Source organism: Hyperolius riggenbachi, chromosome 2 (assembly GCF_040937935.1).
Source record: "Hyperolius riggenbachi isolate aHypRig1 chromosome 2, aHypRig1.pri, whole genome shotgun sequence".
Taxonomy (NCBI): domain Eukaryota; kingdom Metazoa; phylum Chordata; class Amphibia; order Anura; family Hyperoliidae; genus Hyperolius; species Hyperolius riggenbachi.
In genome coordinates this window covers 261391883-261408936 of record NC_090647.1, presented here as the reverse complement: position 1 = coordinate 261408936, position 17054 = coordinate 261391883, and the positions used below count along the sequence as shown (strand labels likewise).

General features: G+C 43.1%; 1 protein-coding gene and 1 pseudogene across 1 annotated transcript in view; one reads left to right on the top strand and one right to left on the bottom strand.

Annotated features, from left to right (window-relative positions):
• Positions 1–17054, top strand: part of TMEM132E (transmembrane protein 132E) — a 649576-nt gene that overhangs the window by 474722 nt on the left and 157800 nt on the right. The window contains exon 2 of the mRNA XM_068268597.1: positions 3742–4633. Coding sequence (XP_068124698.1) covers positions 3742–4633 — 892 coding nt within the window. The remainder of the gene's footprint in view (positions 1–3741; positions 4634–17054) is intronic.
• On the bottom strand, positions 7707–8291 carry LOC137546304 (uncharacterized; annotated as a pseudogene).

Sequence of the window (17054 nt, the reverse complement as noted above, 5' to 3'; positions counted from 1 at the left end):
TCAGTTATGTTAAGGAGAATGATATGTGCTATTAATGCTTGCAGTGTAACCGCAATCCTATCGGGGCTCCATTCATGTCTTTACAGACAGGGATTAGATTGGTCTGTTTGTTTCATAAATGGGTTAAGAAATCAACTCTGTCCTCCATACGCCTGGCAAACACCCATCTCCCTGATGAGCGCTGGCCAAGTTCTAGATGTGTAGTGAGTCTGCAGTCAGCGGAGAGCCTGGGTGTGAATACTAAGCAGCCAAATATGCTTTCCTAACCCCCATTAGGAGCGGTGGCACAAGCTCTCAGCTTTACCTCCCTCTGCACATTGTGAAAATCTTCCCATGCTAGAATTCAGAACCTGACTGTTAAAGAAACTATCAGAGCTCTGAGTACCAAGTGATCACAGTTCTGAACATTACCAGCAGTTTGTAGAGATGCTTTTAGCGATTTTCTCAGCGTGCCCTTATTTCATCCTTATTTCTCCATCCTTGCAGTTCAGTGCAATCACACCAAATAGCTTTGTTCAGCATGTGATATATGTGATATGTATTGTAATATATATATATATATATATATATATATATATATATATATATATATATATATATATATATATACGCTTGTACATCTTTCTTTATATAGTTTCTTGATAATCAGCCTCACGTAGAGCACTTTTTAGCATTAACAATCAGCAATAAATGGTTTCAGCATTTAAAGGGTATTTAAGATTCCATGAAAAATGGCGTTCTTGACATGGAAGTCACCTTGTACTTTAATAAGCAGATAAAATGAGGTAGGAGGCGTCCAAGATGGCTGTGGTACTTTACTGTTCATTTCTGTTGAAGTCTGCAGCCAGCTATGATCTCCCAAACTTGCCCATGATTCAAAACATGCTTGCTTGCAGTTAGGGAAACAGGTCACCATTTGCTGTGTGGCATCCCCAACATTTGTATTTCGTAAATCAGACAGACACACCCATTTGTTTATAAAGAAAGGAGAACCGAGAGCCCAATATGGTGTAGTATGTCAAGGTAATTGGTATGTTTGAGAAAGGAGTAAATTGTATACTCACAAGCACGGGTTACCTCCAGGCAACCACTGTATAAGCAGGTGAGGAGATTGACCTGTCCCCACTCAGGATTAAGAAGTCGCTCTCTGTAGACATGAAATAAAGGGGTATCCCCCTCCACCAAAGGTGGATATATAATGCGTTATAGACTGAACAGAGGCGCCAAAAGGATGAAAACAATGTTTAAAACGTTTAAAAATTGCTTAGGAGGCAGTGGTGGACTTATTTCCCTCAAGCAGACACAGGGAAGCTGTGCAATTCAACATAGAAATTTTTTTAATGGTATACTCCAAAGGGTTTAGTACAACGCGTTTCGCAGGTCTACACCCGCTTCATCAGGCAGTATAAAGTAGGAGCACACAGTAACGTAATGTCAGAGTAACAAAGGCGCCAGGTGTTACTCTGACATTACGTTGCTGTGTGCTCCTACTTTATACTGCCTGATGAAGCGGGTGTAGACCTGCGAAACGCGTTGTACTAAACCCTTTGGAGTATACCATTAAAAAAAATTCTATGTTGAATTGCACAGCTTCCCTGTGTCTGCTTGAGGGAGGTAAGTCCACCACTGCCTCCTAAGCAATGTTTAAACATTGTTTTTATCCTTTTGGCGCCTCTGTTCAGTCTATAACACCCATTTGTTGGTGTTCACTCAGATCACCTGTATAACACAAGAGTTGTGTAACATGTGCAGGGGCGTAACTAGAAATCACTGGGCCCCCCTGTGAAACTTTGAATGGACCCCCCCCCCCCTCGCTTTCTGCACAGGGAAACGGTGAACCAATATTTTTCAGTTGGCTAGTGCACACTTGAATTTGTTTTTCCCCATGCAGATAAAAACAGACAGCAGTGAAGCACTGTACACATTTTCTCTATCAATTACATTAGCTTTTGTGATAAAACATGCATGTTTTCACACATACAGACACACATGGGGTCATAGCCGGCCTTTGATATGAGCGACCGGAGCGGTCACACAGGGCGTCAGCTTCCAAGGGGGCGCCTATAGCTGGTTGCCTATACTGAGGGCTCCAACACCTGTCTTTCTATACTGGGGACACCTATAGCTGGCTACCTATACTGAGGGCTCCAACACCTGACTTCTTATACTGGAGACCCCTATAGCTGGCTACCTATACTGAGGGCTTCAACACCTGACTTCCTATACTAGGACACCTATAGCTGGCTACCTATACTGAGGGAGGGCATCTACTCCTGGCTACCTATACTGGAGGCACCTACACTTGGCTACCTATGGGGAGGATGGAGACCTTCAACTGACTTCCTATACTGGGGGCACCTATTCTTGGCAACCTATATTGAGGGCACCTATACATGAGATCCTATACCGAGGGCACCTATACCTGGCTACCTATCTATACTGAGTCTGAGGGCATTTTGGAGGGGGGGGGGGGAGCGCACTGCAGCTATAATGCGTGGTGCAAATTGTCAGTGCTGTGCTATAATTCTAAATGAGGGAGGAGGTGGCTAACTGTCCCACTGATTGTTTTTATTAATATTCCTGAAAGGTTCTAGCCTTCATTTTTAAGTGTATTCATGATAATGCACTCTTTCCATCCATTCATGGTTATTAATAGTATTTTTATATTATACATACGTCACGTGTCACGGAGATCTGAGCATTTGGCATGATGTGTCACGACATCAAAAAGGTTGGGAACCACTGTTCTAGGAGATATCTCAGGAGAAAAGGTGAATTGCATATGGGCCTGTGTGTGTGTGTATACGTGCGTGCGTGTATATGCACGCGGGAAAAAGATGAAGAGGGGGGGGGCACAAAAATCAGGTTTCGCTCAGGGCGCTGTGAGACCTAAGGCCAGCCCTGCATGGGGTTTGATTCACAACACCGTGCTAACTCATAGCACGGCTGCGCTAGCGTTTTGCGCGCGTTATAAAGCGCGTAATGGTTTTCAGGCCCAAACGCGAATTTTCATGTGCAAACGCGAATGCTGCTTTTGTGTGTGAAAATTCGAGTTTGCATGTGAAAATTAGCGTTTGTGCGCAAAAAACGTTACACGCGTTATAAAACGCGCATTAGGATAGCGCGGCCGTGCTATGAGTTAGCACGATTTAGTGAATCAACCCCATGGTGTGCAAAAAACAGTTACAGAAAACCGACAGATGAGTGTGCTCCCAGCCTCAGCTTATTATGCTTACACTGTCCATGTCTGATGGAGCAGAACTGGCTCTGCAGACTCCTCCAGCATCACTACAGTACAGAGCACTTGGGGAGAGGTAGAGAGGTTGGAGACAGGGCGCTGTACATAAGACAGTGACAGCTTCTGTCTTCTCGGTACCTTGTCAGGAATATAGTAATCACTGATAAGCACATTACAGCCGTAAAGGTTTTTCTGGCAGAATACAACTTCTGAGGGCAGGGAGAGATTAAAATGCTCTTTCTAACCTTTTTCTAACTCTGAGACACTCAGGCTGCCACTGATTAGAGACAGTAAAACATTCAACCTACCGTACTTGGTATATGTTTAAATATAAAAGAAAACCATGGAATACCTAAAAAAAAATCATTTTTAGGAGTAAGAGGATAAATATAATTTCTCATCACTTTATTTCCAGCTTCGGGTTCATTTTAAGCTTTACTTTTTCCTTTTTTATACTTCTCTTTTAACTACCTGCATCCTGACATTTAGTTTTTCTTTTTCAGCATCCTGTAAAGTGCTGCCTACAATCCATCCGACAGCCCTTCCACCTCCTCCATCTGCCATATTACCAGTCAGTTATCGCCTGTCCAACACCCGCTTGGCCTTCTTTTTAAGAGAAGATGGACCTCTTCCAACATGGAATTCAAGCATGCCCCTTTTACAACGATCTGAGCCTTTTGTAGTGTTTCAAACAAAGGATTTACCAATTCTGAATGTTACACTAGGACCTTTTGCTTCTGGACAGGTTTTGCCAAAGGAACTTCTTCAGCCATCTAGTATCTTAGAGGTACCTGACAGATTAACTGTAAACTGGAAAATGAGAGCCTACATTATTCGTACAAGGGTACCTGCCACTCAACCTGTTGTACAGGTGCTCTTTTATGTAGCTGGTCGGGACTGGGATGATTTTGGTGTCACTGAACGTCTACCCTGTGTTCGATTGCACATTTTCCGGGAAATGCGGGAGCTCAAGAGTTCTTGTCGGTTACGGGGAAGTCTTGCTACATGTCTTGCTCAGGCTGAACTCCCTCAAAGCTGGTTTGGGTTACCGGCTGCACCCTTGGGGAGGCGGAAACCCTCACCTGATGGAGCAGACCTTAATGGAGAGAATCAACAAATAGAATTGTTTTACACTTTACATGCACCAGACTTAAGTGGGAATTGCCAAAGTGAAATGGGCTCAAGGAGAGGAGGGGAAGCGCCCACTCAACATCCACTTTTGCGTATTGGAAGTGTGAGCCTATATCAGCCAGTACAGGTGGATCAGGTGCATGAACAGCATTTGGATACAAATTTCTTCATAAGGATACCGGACCGACCTTTGAGACCTGGAGAGATTCTTAGCATCTTGCTGTATGTGCAACCAAACGCCAGTGTGGAACGCTTCATTCTCAGGTAATACTTCAATTTCTAAGATATATATATGAGATTGGCCGTTAATTATGAAATTTGGGAAGGTTTTTGTCATAATCTAGTAAAGTATCACATTGATTATGTTATCCTGGCTCATTTTCTATATAATAAAAATATTTTCCAACTTATTGAACCAAGGGCCAAACTGACCATTGGGATGCTTTTTGGTAAGAGTATAATCTATATGATGAAAATTATCATCTGCTGTGAACGTTTGTGGCTAAATGTAACTTTTCCCTGAATGCCTTAAATTTACTAAAGATAAAATTTTACTTTCCACCCCCAACTTACTAAAGGTAGATCTTACAGGGAACCTGAAGTGAGAGGGACATAATTATGGAGGCTGACATATTTATTTAGTTTTAAACAATATGCTTCTCCTGGCTGTCCTGCTGATCCTCTGCCTCTAATACTTGTTGCCATAGACCCTGAACAAGCATGCAGATCAGGTGATCTGACTGAAGTCAGTCTGGATTAGCTGCATGCTTGTTACAGGTATGCGATTCAGACAGTACTGCAGCCAAAGAGTTCAGCAGGACTGCAAGGCAACTGGTATTGTGTAAAAGGAAACAAAATGTCAGCCTCCATATCCATCTCACTTCAGGTTCCCCTTAAGTATTCCTGGTTGCCTCTATGATACACTCTACTGTAAAGGGAAAATTGTACCTGGCTGGCCAATTCTCCTTACTGCTGAGGTTATCTCGCTAGTTGGTCATCAGTTGTCTTGCTGGAGCCAAGAATTTAAATTACAAATGTGTGTGTGTGGAAATAAAACGTAACTATAGATTTTTAATTGACACTTGAAGTGACTTATAAAATGCCCGTATTCAATTAATGTTTTCTCCTACGTTTTCTCCTAGGAGATAATTTTTCATCTTGTTCTGTTTAAAATAACTTTTTTTAGCATTTGAAAAACAAGCATAGAGTAGGTAAAAAGGTACTGTAAACATTGTTCTGAGTGTTTTCTTGCTTACTGGTGGCTTATAAAGCATTTTATTGATCCAGGGCCATATGCAATTAACTTTTTCTCCAGAGTTTTCTCCTAGGTGATATTTTTAAACTTTTCAATAAAATGCATTTAAAGCCACCAGCAAGCTAGAAAATACTCAAAATAATTTTGATAGTACTTTTTCACCTACCCTTTGGTACTTTTTCGATTACAAAATGCTGAAAATCTATTTTAAAAAGACATTGAAAAATGATCTTCTAGGAGAAAACTCAGGTGAAAAAGGGAATTGCATATGGGCCAAAGTGTGAAAAGATCACCTAGGAGAAAACTTAGGAGAAACCGTGGGCCATATGCAATTCACTTTTTCACCTGAGTTTTCTCCAAAGTGATATTTTTATAACTTGTCAATAAACTGTCTTTTAAACCACTGGCAAGGGTACAAATACTCAAACTAATTTTTGCAGTACTTTTTCCCCTTCTTTTTGGTACCCATTCCATAGCAAAGTGCTGAAAAGTTATTATAAATCGAAGATGAAAAATTATCCCCTAGGAGAAAACTCAGGAGAAAAGGTGAATTGCATTTGGCCCCGTGAGTTGAATAAAGGCCTCAGTGGGGTGACTCCAGAAGGCGCAGAGGGTCCTCCAACAGCCCACCAATCCAGTGCAGGTTCCCTCTATACCTGCTTGACTCAGCACGAGTAGGATAGGCTTCTTCTGGTCACAAGCGGCTGTGGATGAGCACATCTGCGGTAGTAAAAAGAATCCTAACATGCCAAGGAAAAGTGTATTATTTTAACGAGCCAAATATAGTCTTACATTTCTGTAGTTCTAAGATTCTTAAAATATCACTGTCTCTTTTCAACTGTAATAAGCAGCAGAGCCTGGGCTGGGAAATGCACTAAGCTCCAAACTTAAAGCTGCACATCTGCATGGTTATCTCTTAAACAGCTTTGCTTTGACATAAATAAGATTCAGTGGACCCCAAAACAATTTATTAAAATCTCATGTATTTGCAGAATAGGTAACAGACTTAACTTGTCATCAGGGATAACTGACTGTGACAGGTTTTCAGCACTAACACACTCAACTTTTATACGGATAAACAGATTTTTTTTTCCTGTTACAGCACTATAAACTGTTACAGCACTATAAACAGAACGACCATTAAACACATTTAACAAAGGATTCTGGGTATCCTAATAAGAAAATTTAGTAATGCCTATCAGCCTTTTGTAAGGCTAAAGTAAATGAGACAGGAGCCCATCTTGTGACTTTGTTGATAGACAGGAGACAGGGCTGTTTCCTGTTTATCTTCAAGTATATCTTCCAGCAGCAAAAAGTATAAACCGCCTTTCAGGGTTTTCTGTTAGATCTGCAAACTGCTATCTGCAAGTCATAATAAATAATTTATAAGGAAACGTTCATGTTTACATACTGTAATGTAAAAATGAAAGACATGTCGGACACTATGGCAAAAAAATTGTAAACGTTAAAATATGTGCAAACATATACAAATAAGATGTACGTTTTTTCCCAGAGTAAAATGAGTCATATATTACTTTTCTCCTATGTTGCTGTCACTTACAGTAGGTAGTAGAAATGTGACAGAAGTGACAGGTTTTGGACTAGTCCATCTCTTCATAGGGGATTCTCAGCAAGGCTTTTATTCTTTATAAAGATATTCCCTAAAAACGATTTAAACAATGATGTCAGCCAGCGTCCCTGCTCCCTACACAGTTTTTTGGCAGTTGGACACAGGGATGCTCGGATACCCCTTTTTATTATTCGAGTTAGGTCGAATTCGAATAGTAAATTATTCGAGGTCGGTCGAATATTCGAGTCGAATATTTTTTACTATTCGATTCGACCTCGGAATTCGAGCTCACTATTCGAGTCGGTATTCGAGCTCATTATTCGAGCTGACTATTCGAATTGGCCTTAAATAGCTTCCAACACTTGTTTTGGGGGTGAATGATGCAAGAAACATCTTTTTTTCCAAGTAAAAACAGCAAGTGATTATGTGGGGATGTTCCTTTAAAAAAATAAAAAAGGTGGAAAGAGAAGTTGTGTCCAAAATTCTGTTCAGTACTGTATATACTTCTTCTTCTTCTTCTTCTTCTTCTTCTTCTTTATCTTCTATATCTTCTTCTTCTATATCTTCTTCTTCTTCTTCTTCTTCATCATCTTCTTCTTCTTCTATATCTTCTTCTTCTTCTTCTTCTTCTTCTTCTTCATCATCTTCTTCTTCATCTTCATCTTCTTCTTCTTCATCATCTTCTTCTTCTTCATCATCTTCTTCTTCTTCATCTTCTTCTTCTTCTTCTTCTTCATCTTCATCTTCTTCATCTTCATCTTCTTCTTCATCTTCTTCTTCATCTTCTTCTTCTTCTTCTTCTTCTTCTTCTTCATCTTCTTCTTCTTCATCTTCTTCTTCATCTTCTTCTTCTATATCTTCTTCTTCTTCATCTTCTTCTTCTATATCTTCTTTTTCTATATCTTCTTTTTCTATATCTTTTTCGTCTTCTTCTTCTTCCTTTTCTATATCTTCTTCTTATTATTATTTTTCTATTTCTTCTTCTTCTCCTTCTTTTTCTATATCTTCTTCTTCTTCTCCTTCTTCTTCTTCTTCTTTTTCTATATCTTCTTCTTCTTCTATATCGTCTTCTCTTCTTCACTTCTTTCTCTTCTATATTTTTTTTTAAAGAAATGCAGCTATTTGTGAGCGTAATAAATAGCTGGTGGCGCATGGTGGAAGCGCCATTGTATGTGCTCCCTGGCAGTGGAAACACACAGACAGCAAGAGGTAAATTCAGCAGCAGCAGCAGGAGGAGGATGATTGTGTGGCAGCAGGCAGTCAATAAGCCAGGCAGCGAGACATAATAGGCTGTGGTACCTAGCGGTGGTGCCAGCCCATAAATACACAACAGGAGGTTCCAGACAGCGGTCGTGAAGCCCACATCATGTCCAATACACAACTGGGACAACACAGTTTTCAACCCGGACACCTCTAAAAATAATATCACGATGATAATGGGGAGACTCACACTTTCAAAACGGCACGTGAAGCGGAGGATTATTTTACAACACTTGCAAATCCTGAAGGGACATCGCAGGCGGGAGAGGCGGCAACACACGAAGATACTTAAAAGATGCACTATAAACCTTGTTCTACCCATCTCTTTTTATATATCTAAGGCGCTGCTAATCATTTGCAATACTACTATACTGTTAAAGTTATAGAAATATATAACCTGATAGGCTACGAAAAACCCTTTTCATGCAACGAAACTGATGCAACGAACGGGATTTGGAACTCTAACTGATTTTTTTTTCTTTCTAGCTCTATCCCTCCCTATAGGGGAAGAAGTGAAGACATGTTGATTTTTGTTTTTCTGTTCCTAATGTTGATAATTTTAGGATACTTATCGCTAAGATTATACCTTAAAAAGTACAACCATGATAATTTAAGGTCCAGAAAAAGGGGGAGCTTCATCTGCACTGTTTGCAGATGTAAGGGGAAGTCACCGTCCTACGGGAAATGCCTGATGTATTTAAACATGTGTTTACCAATTAAATTGCGGAATCTTATCTCAACTGACCTGGGTACTCTAGCACACTCTAGATGGGGCTAAATTTTTGTAGCTGGAATGTGAAGGGACTTCGTTCTCCTCACAAAAGAAATATGGTGCTCCGCCACCTTAAAAAACTGAATACCGAAATAGCATTACTACAAGAAACACATTTAACAGAGACTCAATTTGCATATATGAAAAAGCACTGGGTAGGACAAGTACTGGGCTCATCCTCGTGTGACAGGAAAGCTGGAGTCTTGGTGCTCATACATAAAAATTTTAAAGGTACACTGATAGACTATAAACCTGATACTAGGGGCAGATGGATAAGAGTCCGCATACAAGTAGGGAATGAGATTATCAATGTCCTAAATGTCTATGGTCCTAATGAGGACAATGACACATTTTTCACAGAAATCACTGCTCTCATTGCAAGTGATATATCATCAAACTGGTTGATGGGGGGAGATTTCAATACTGTTGCGAACATCAAGGAAGACAGGTCAAAAATAAACAAACTAACCACGGCCTACCAAAAAAAATCAGACAGACTAAATTCCTTTCTACAAGACACTCAGTTAGTAGATGCCTGGCGATTGACACATCCCTTTGATAGGTCTTACACTTTTTTTTCCACTCCACATGATGTCTGGACCAGATTGGACATGTTTCTAACTTCTACCAAAATCTCGCAGAGACTAGTAAACACTGATATAAAGGATATGGTCATATCGGATCATAGCCCAATAACGTTGGTTTTGAAAGAGGCGGTACCAGGGGGTTCAGACATCATCTGGAGATTCCCGTCCCAACTATATCAAGATGAGCATTTTACAGGCCTCCTACAGCAATGGTGGTTAGACTTTCATGAAAATAATAAAGAACATACAATACAATCGGCACTATACTGGGAAACAGCCAAAGTAGTGTTAAGGGGGAGAATTATCGCTTATATGGCAGGCCAACGAAGAGAAGCTAACGAAAAATACCTAAAGGCAATAAAGGGGGCCAGAGATGCATTGACAAAATTTCAAAGTCGGCCTAATCCAGAGAACAAAACTCAGTGGATCAAAAAGAAATTGGAAGCTGATCAATGGCTCAAAAATAAGGAAAGACTTAATGGAACCTACAAGGAAATTAGATTTCGTAGATATGGGAACAAAATGAGCAAAATGCTGAGCAATATCATTAAGGGCTCCAAACCACCCACTAACATTCTCTCAATCTTAGATGAAACAGGTACTCAACAAACAGACCCACAAAAGATAAATGAAAGGTTCCAAAGATACTACGCTCAATTATACAGTGAAGATAATAATGATACATTGGCCACAAATTATAAGATATTGATTAGAGAGGCAAAGCTACCAACAATACCCGAACCTGATCTACTAACCCTTAACGCAGAAGTAACTCAAATGGAAATCATTAACACCATTAAAAACCTAAAGAATTACAAAGCACCAGGACCTGACGGGTTTTCAGCTGAATTTTTTAAAATGCTAAAGACAGAAGTAGCTCCCCCCTTACAGAACATGTTCAATGACCTGCTTAAACAAGGTAAAATGCCGGCCTCAGCCAAGATGGCTCATATCAAGCTAATTCCAAAGCAAGGTAAAGATCAAACAGACCCGGCAGCCTATAGGCCAATATCTCTTATAAATCAAGACATCAAAATTTTAACCAAGATTATGGCAGATAGGCTGGCGGGTCTTATGCATAAACTAGTTAGTAAGTCCCAAGCCGGTTTTATCAAGAACCGTTCTGCGGTTATGAACATACGTAAAGTCATTACAGTCCTGGACTATGTTAAAGCTTTCCCGAGCACAGCAAAGAGATTTGCTATTCTACTACTGGATGCCGAAAAAGCGTTCGATAATGTTCGCTGGCCATGGCTGAGGCAGGTATTAAACCAGATGCAAATCACTGGCCCTTTTCAAAATCTAATAAGCGCGCTTCACGATGACCCATCTGCTCAAGTATACACTCCTGGCTTTCTATCAAAAAGGATATCACTACAGAAGGGCACCCGACAGGGATGCCCCTTATCCCCCTTGCTCTTTAACCTAGCCCTCGAACCCATGCTACGCATCTTACAAAATCAGATCACTGGTATCCCAATAGGCAACTCAGTAGTCTCCCAAGCCATCTTTGCAGACGACATGCTCCTATTCATGTCTAAGCCACACGAAGAACTAAACATAGCGCTCAATATCATAAGTGAGATAGGTAAAGGGAGTGGCTTCAAGGTAAATTTAGACAAAAGTGAACTATTATATCTATCCACTCACACGGACCTTCCCACACTATTGACCTCGACTCCAATCCCTGTTAAACAGCAAGTAAAATACTTAGGTATCAAAATATCAAGAGACCCACACTCCCTTTATGATCTCAACTACAAACCACTATTTAAAGAAATCACCCAACTCCTACAGCGATGGGAAAACCTTCCTTTAAACTTAATGGGTAGAGGGATAATAATTAAATCAGTCTGCTTTGGTAAGCTGCTATTTCCCTTACAAACGATCCCACTACTTCTTAAACACAGAGACATCAAACTAATAGAAAAAGCCTTTAATAAATTTCTCTGGAGAGGCCGCAAAGTCAGAATAGCGTATACTAAACTACAACTACCCAAAGATCAAGGGGGCCTAAATCTTCCCAACATACGTACATATAACCTGGCATGTCTATCTAGACACATCAGAGATTGGGAGTGTAAAACAAGCTTCTATTCCAACTTTGAACTCGAAAAATCATTCATGGAACCCTGGGCCCCAATGGCAGTACTGCACACGGCATACAAACACCTCCCGCTGAGGCTCAAACATAGCAGAATGGTTAGGGATACGTGGGCAACCTGGAAGGCCATACGCATAGGATTTAAACAACCAACCAAAATTTCAAAATATATGCCCCTTTGGGGACATCCGGGATTCCCACCCAGTATATTACACAAAGGCTTTCTTGAGTGGGAAAATAAGGGCATCTCCAAGCTAGGCAATCTTTGGTACTTTAAAAGAAACAGATGGTATACCTTTCTGGAGTTAAGAGCAATGTATGGGATCCCTAAGACACATTTTTTATATTATGCACAACTAAAGTCCTATCTAGCAAAGCTTGTGGATGATATGGCTGGAGTAATGAACCTAAACGATTTTGATCATTTTTTAAATCCTCAAAGACCAAAAATATCTCTATCAGAAATACAGCAAAAAATAGCCGCCAAAAATATAGAGGGGAAAGTACATGCCAATTTCTCTTCATGGCTCAAAGATTTACCAATAGAAAATCTGAGCACAAACATCCTAGAAGGCAACAAACTCTTTCGTTCTTTAATTATAGACGAAGCTTGGCGAGAGTCTCATTTCAAAATGATACACAGAGCCAAGTACGCTTTTAATATTAAGTATAAGAAGAAACCTCCTCATTACCAGCCACATTGTCCCAAGTGCGCTCTACCAAATGCCTCTATGTATCACTGTCTTTGGGAATGCCCACCCATTAAAGTCTTCTGGAATAAGGTCCAAAAGTACATCTTCTCCATCTGTAGGTATGATGTTAACCTGAGCCCACAAATATGCTTATTTAATAATGCCACACAACCTGACCCCTCACAGAGGAGGCAAATACAAGATTCTAGCCAAATTCCACATTGGGCCCATATGGTCTTAATAGCATCCCGCAAAGTAATATATAATAAATGGATTTATCCAAGTTTACCCTCGGTGTGGGACGTGAAACAAGAGCTTTTACACATATTCCATCTAGACCACACTGAAACTTTAATGCACAAAGAGAAGTTTATCTCACGCTTCTTCAGGACATGGAAGAGCTTTATCGCACACTCTTTTAAGAGACCAGAGATTATAGAAATTATGAAACCATACCAGTACACAACATGGTACGCTAATAAAGACCTACTCGGAGAACTGGGTCAATTAAAAATATAGCTATAACGCTAAAGCCCCATGCTATTAAGTCGGTTAACCAAAATCTATATAAACACTTGATAATACTACCTTCTAAGTTGTAGGACGGTGACGGGGGGAGGGGGAGGGGGGGGGGGGGGGTTTTTGTTGGTGGGGAGGAGTTAGTTCTCCTTACAAGAGTTCATAGACTACCGGATTATTAGTGGCTCTCAGAGCGAAGTAAATGCCTGTCAAAATAATGCTTTTGGACTCCAAAGGAGGATTGTTAAACTGAAAAACCAATAAAAAATTTGTTTAAAAAAAAAAAAAAAAAAATAATATCACAAAGTATTAAAAAGTATATATATTTTTTTTTTTAAAAAGAAATGCAGCTATTTGTGAGCGTAATAAATAGCTGGTGGCGCATGGTCGAAGCGCCATTGTATGTGCTCCCTGGCAGTGGAAACACACAGACAGCAGGAGGTAAATTCAGCAGCAGCAGCAGGAGGAGGATGATTGTGTGGCAGCAGGCAGTCAATGAGGCAGGCAGCGAGACATAATAGGCTGTGGTACCTAGCGGTGGTTCCAGGCCGTAAATACACAGCATGAGGTTCTGGACAGCGGTCGTGAAGCCCACATCATGTCCAATACACAACTGGGACAACACAGTTTTCAACCCGGACACCTCTAAAAATAATATCACAAAGTATTAAAAAGTATATATATATTTTTTTTTTACAGAAATGCAGCTATTTTTGAGCGTAATAAATAGCTGGTGGCACATGGTGGAAGCGCCATTGTATGTGCTCCCTGGCAGTGGAAACACACAGACAGCAGGAGGTAAATTCAGCAGCAGCAGCAGGAGGAGGATGATTGTGTGGCAGCAGGCAGTCAATGAGGCAGGCAGCGAGACATAATAGGCTGTGGTACCTAGCGGTGGCACCAGCCCATAAATACACAACAGGAGGTCCCAGACAGCGGTCGTGCAGCCCACATCGTGTCCAATACACAACTGGGACAACACAGTTTTCAACCCGGGCACCTCAGAAAAATTAAACCTTTTTTTTTTTATTGTTTTTTTTTTAAAGGCAAATTAAACAGATAGCTATTGTTGGACGTAATAGCTGGTGGCAGAGTGGCAGCAGAAGGTAAATCTGTGTACCCTGGCAGAGGGAAACACAGACCGACAGCAGCAGCAGCAGCAGCAGCAGGAGGAATAGAGGAGTAGTCAGGGCCGGATTTAGGGAAAGGCCCCCCGAGGCCTGTTCCTAGGGCGCCAGAATCCAGGAGAATCTAAAGGGCGGCAGGTGGTGACAGGCCGACTGCACTTGTCACCAGAAGAACGCTCCGCAAATCAGCAGCCGCCCCCGCCAGCCCCTTTACAATGGCTTGGAGACAGTAAGCCTCTCTTCCAGGATGCGTGTAGGAGAAGCTTCCTGAGGTGCGTGCAGTAGGGTCACGCAGCTCAGCCGCGCTTCGCACTCCAGACCCCCTTCCCCCCATCCTTTGGGAGATCGGCTGCCGCCAGATGCTGCCAACTTTCGACAATCCCCCCGCCCCCAGCAGGAGCCTGTGCGGAAGTCTTCTTTCCCCCCAAATCCCTAGAGAGAGCGGGAGCAGCTGAGTAACGTACGTACCTCTCCAGACTTCCAGCGCTGCCGCCGAAGTTTCCTCTGTCAGCCGCCGCCGTGCATCTCTCCCTCTCCTGCTGGCGTTTCTCACATGTGTGGCTCGCTGGCAAGTTATCGGTGAGTCACATGACCGGAGTCGCCAGCAGGAGAGGGAGAGATGCACGGCGGCTGACAGCGGAAACTTCGGCGGCTGCGCTAGGAGGCTGGAGAGGTACTCTGCTCTCGCTCTCTCTCGGGGTTTGGGGGGAGGAAGGGGTGAGAAGACATCCACACTGGTTTCTGGTGGCGGGGGGAGTGGGGTGGCAGTTGACAGGGGACAACATCGGACAGCCGCTCTCCAGGGAAATATACCTGGGGGGGGGGAGGGGGAGATAATCTGACTACCTATACTAACGGGACATGCCTGCTGGCTAGCTATACTGGGGGGGGGGGGAAATCTCACTACCTATACTAAGGGGGGGGGACGACATGCCTGCTGGTTAGCTATACTGGGGGAGGGGAGAGAATCTGACTACCTATACTAAGGGGGGGGGGGGAGGGGGACATGCCTGCTGGCTAGCTATACAGGGGGGGGGGGAGAGAATCTGACTACCTATGCTAAAAGGGGGTGAGAGCATGGCATCTGGCTACCTATTCTGTGGGGGGAGGGGGGAAGCATCTGGCTACCTATACTAAAAAAGGGGACACACACCTGTTTAACTATACTAAGGGGGTGGACAGAATCTGGCTACCTATACTGGGGTTCAAGAACATATTCAGCCCCCTCATTGCTGCCCAGGACCCTATTTTTTTCATGGCTGCAAGTGCAACTGTACAGGGCACGCATGAATATGGTCCTCACTTTCCCATTAGCGCAAAGTCAGGCCCAGTGCACACCAAAACCGCTAGCAGATCTGCAAAACGCTTGCGGTTTTGGGAGCAGAGAGCCGATATTTGGGCGGGTGCACACCGAGCGGATTTTGTATGCGATCCGCCGGCCGCATCAGGCAGTGAAAACGCTTGGCTATTGTATTTCAATGTGTGGTGCACACCGGTGGTTTGAGGTTTTTAGCAAATGTGCAGCAGGAGGCACGTTTGCGGTTTGCTAAAAACCTCAAACCGCCGGTGTGCACTAGCCCATTGAAATACATTAGCCAAGCGGATTTGCAAGCGGATGCGGCCGGCGGATCGCATCTAAATCCGCTCAGTGTGCCCCAGGCCTCACCTGAGCACAGAGGAAACAGAGATGCGCGAAAGGCTTTGAGCTACTGGGCATGTGTGGACCATGCTTGTGCAGATCCAGTATGGTTGCACACAGATGGGAGTGTTGCAGCCACAGGGTAGATGAGGGTCCCAGGCAGCAGTGAGGGGCCTGAATATGTTCAGAGGATACCAGGGCAGGAACAGTGGGCGCCGAGAGGATCTGTTAAGGTATTTTTTGTATTTTGTGTCAGGTTCATGTTAAGACCTTTTCCTTGGCGGAAAGGTTAAGTTTGGGGCTGCTGAGATGTTGTGTGTGTGTGGGGGGGGGGGGCGGGGGGGGAGGCTGGTGACAGTGGGCCTTGGGCGGTAAAAGGTACAAATCCGGCCCTGGGAGTAGTGTGAGTGTGGCAGCAGGTAGGCAGCGTGACATAATAGCCCTGGTACCTAGCGGTGATACCAGGGCTGTAAATAAACACAACAGGAGGTTCCAGACAGCGGTCGTGCAGCCCACATCGTGTCCAATACACAACTGGGACAACACAGTTTTCAACCCCGGCACCTCAGAAAAATTAAACCTTTTTTTTTTTTTTATTGGTTTATTTTTTTTTTTTTTAAAGGCAAATTAAACAGATAGCTATTGTTGGACGTAATAGCTGGTGGCAGAGTGGCAGCAGAAGGTAAATCTGTGTACCCTGGCAGTGGGAAACACAGACAGACAGCAGAAGGGCAGTACACAGCAGCCCACTGTAGGTGTAAAATGTGTGGCTACAGGCGACGTAATAGTCAAACTGAACCAGGCTGGCTTAGTGAGCAGGAGCCAGGAGCCAGGAGGTGGTAAAGGGTCGTAAGGCATATTAACGATGGTTCCGGCAGCCAGTTCATGTCCCCTTCTCGCCAACAACAGGGGCCAGGAACTCGCCTTCCACCCACGCCTGGTTCATCTTGAGAAACGTCAGTCTGTCCACAGACTTGTGAGACAGACGTGAGCGTTTCTCGGTGACCACGCCACCAGCTGCACTGAAGCAGCGCTCGGACAGCACGCTGGAAGGGGGGCAGGACAGCACTTCCAAGGCGTACTGCGCCAGCTCGCCCCAGATCTCCAGGCGCTTGACCCAATACTCCATGGGATCAACAGGGGCATCGCTGTCAAGCCCG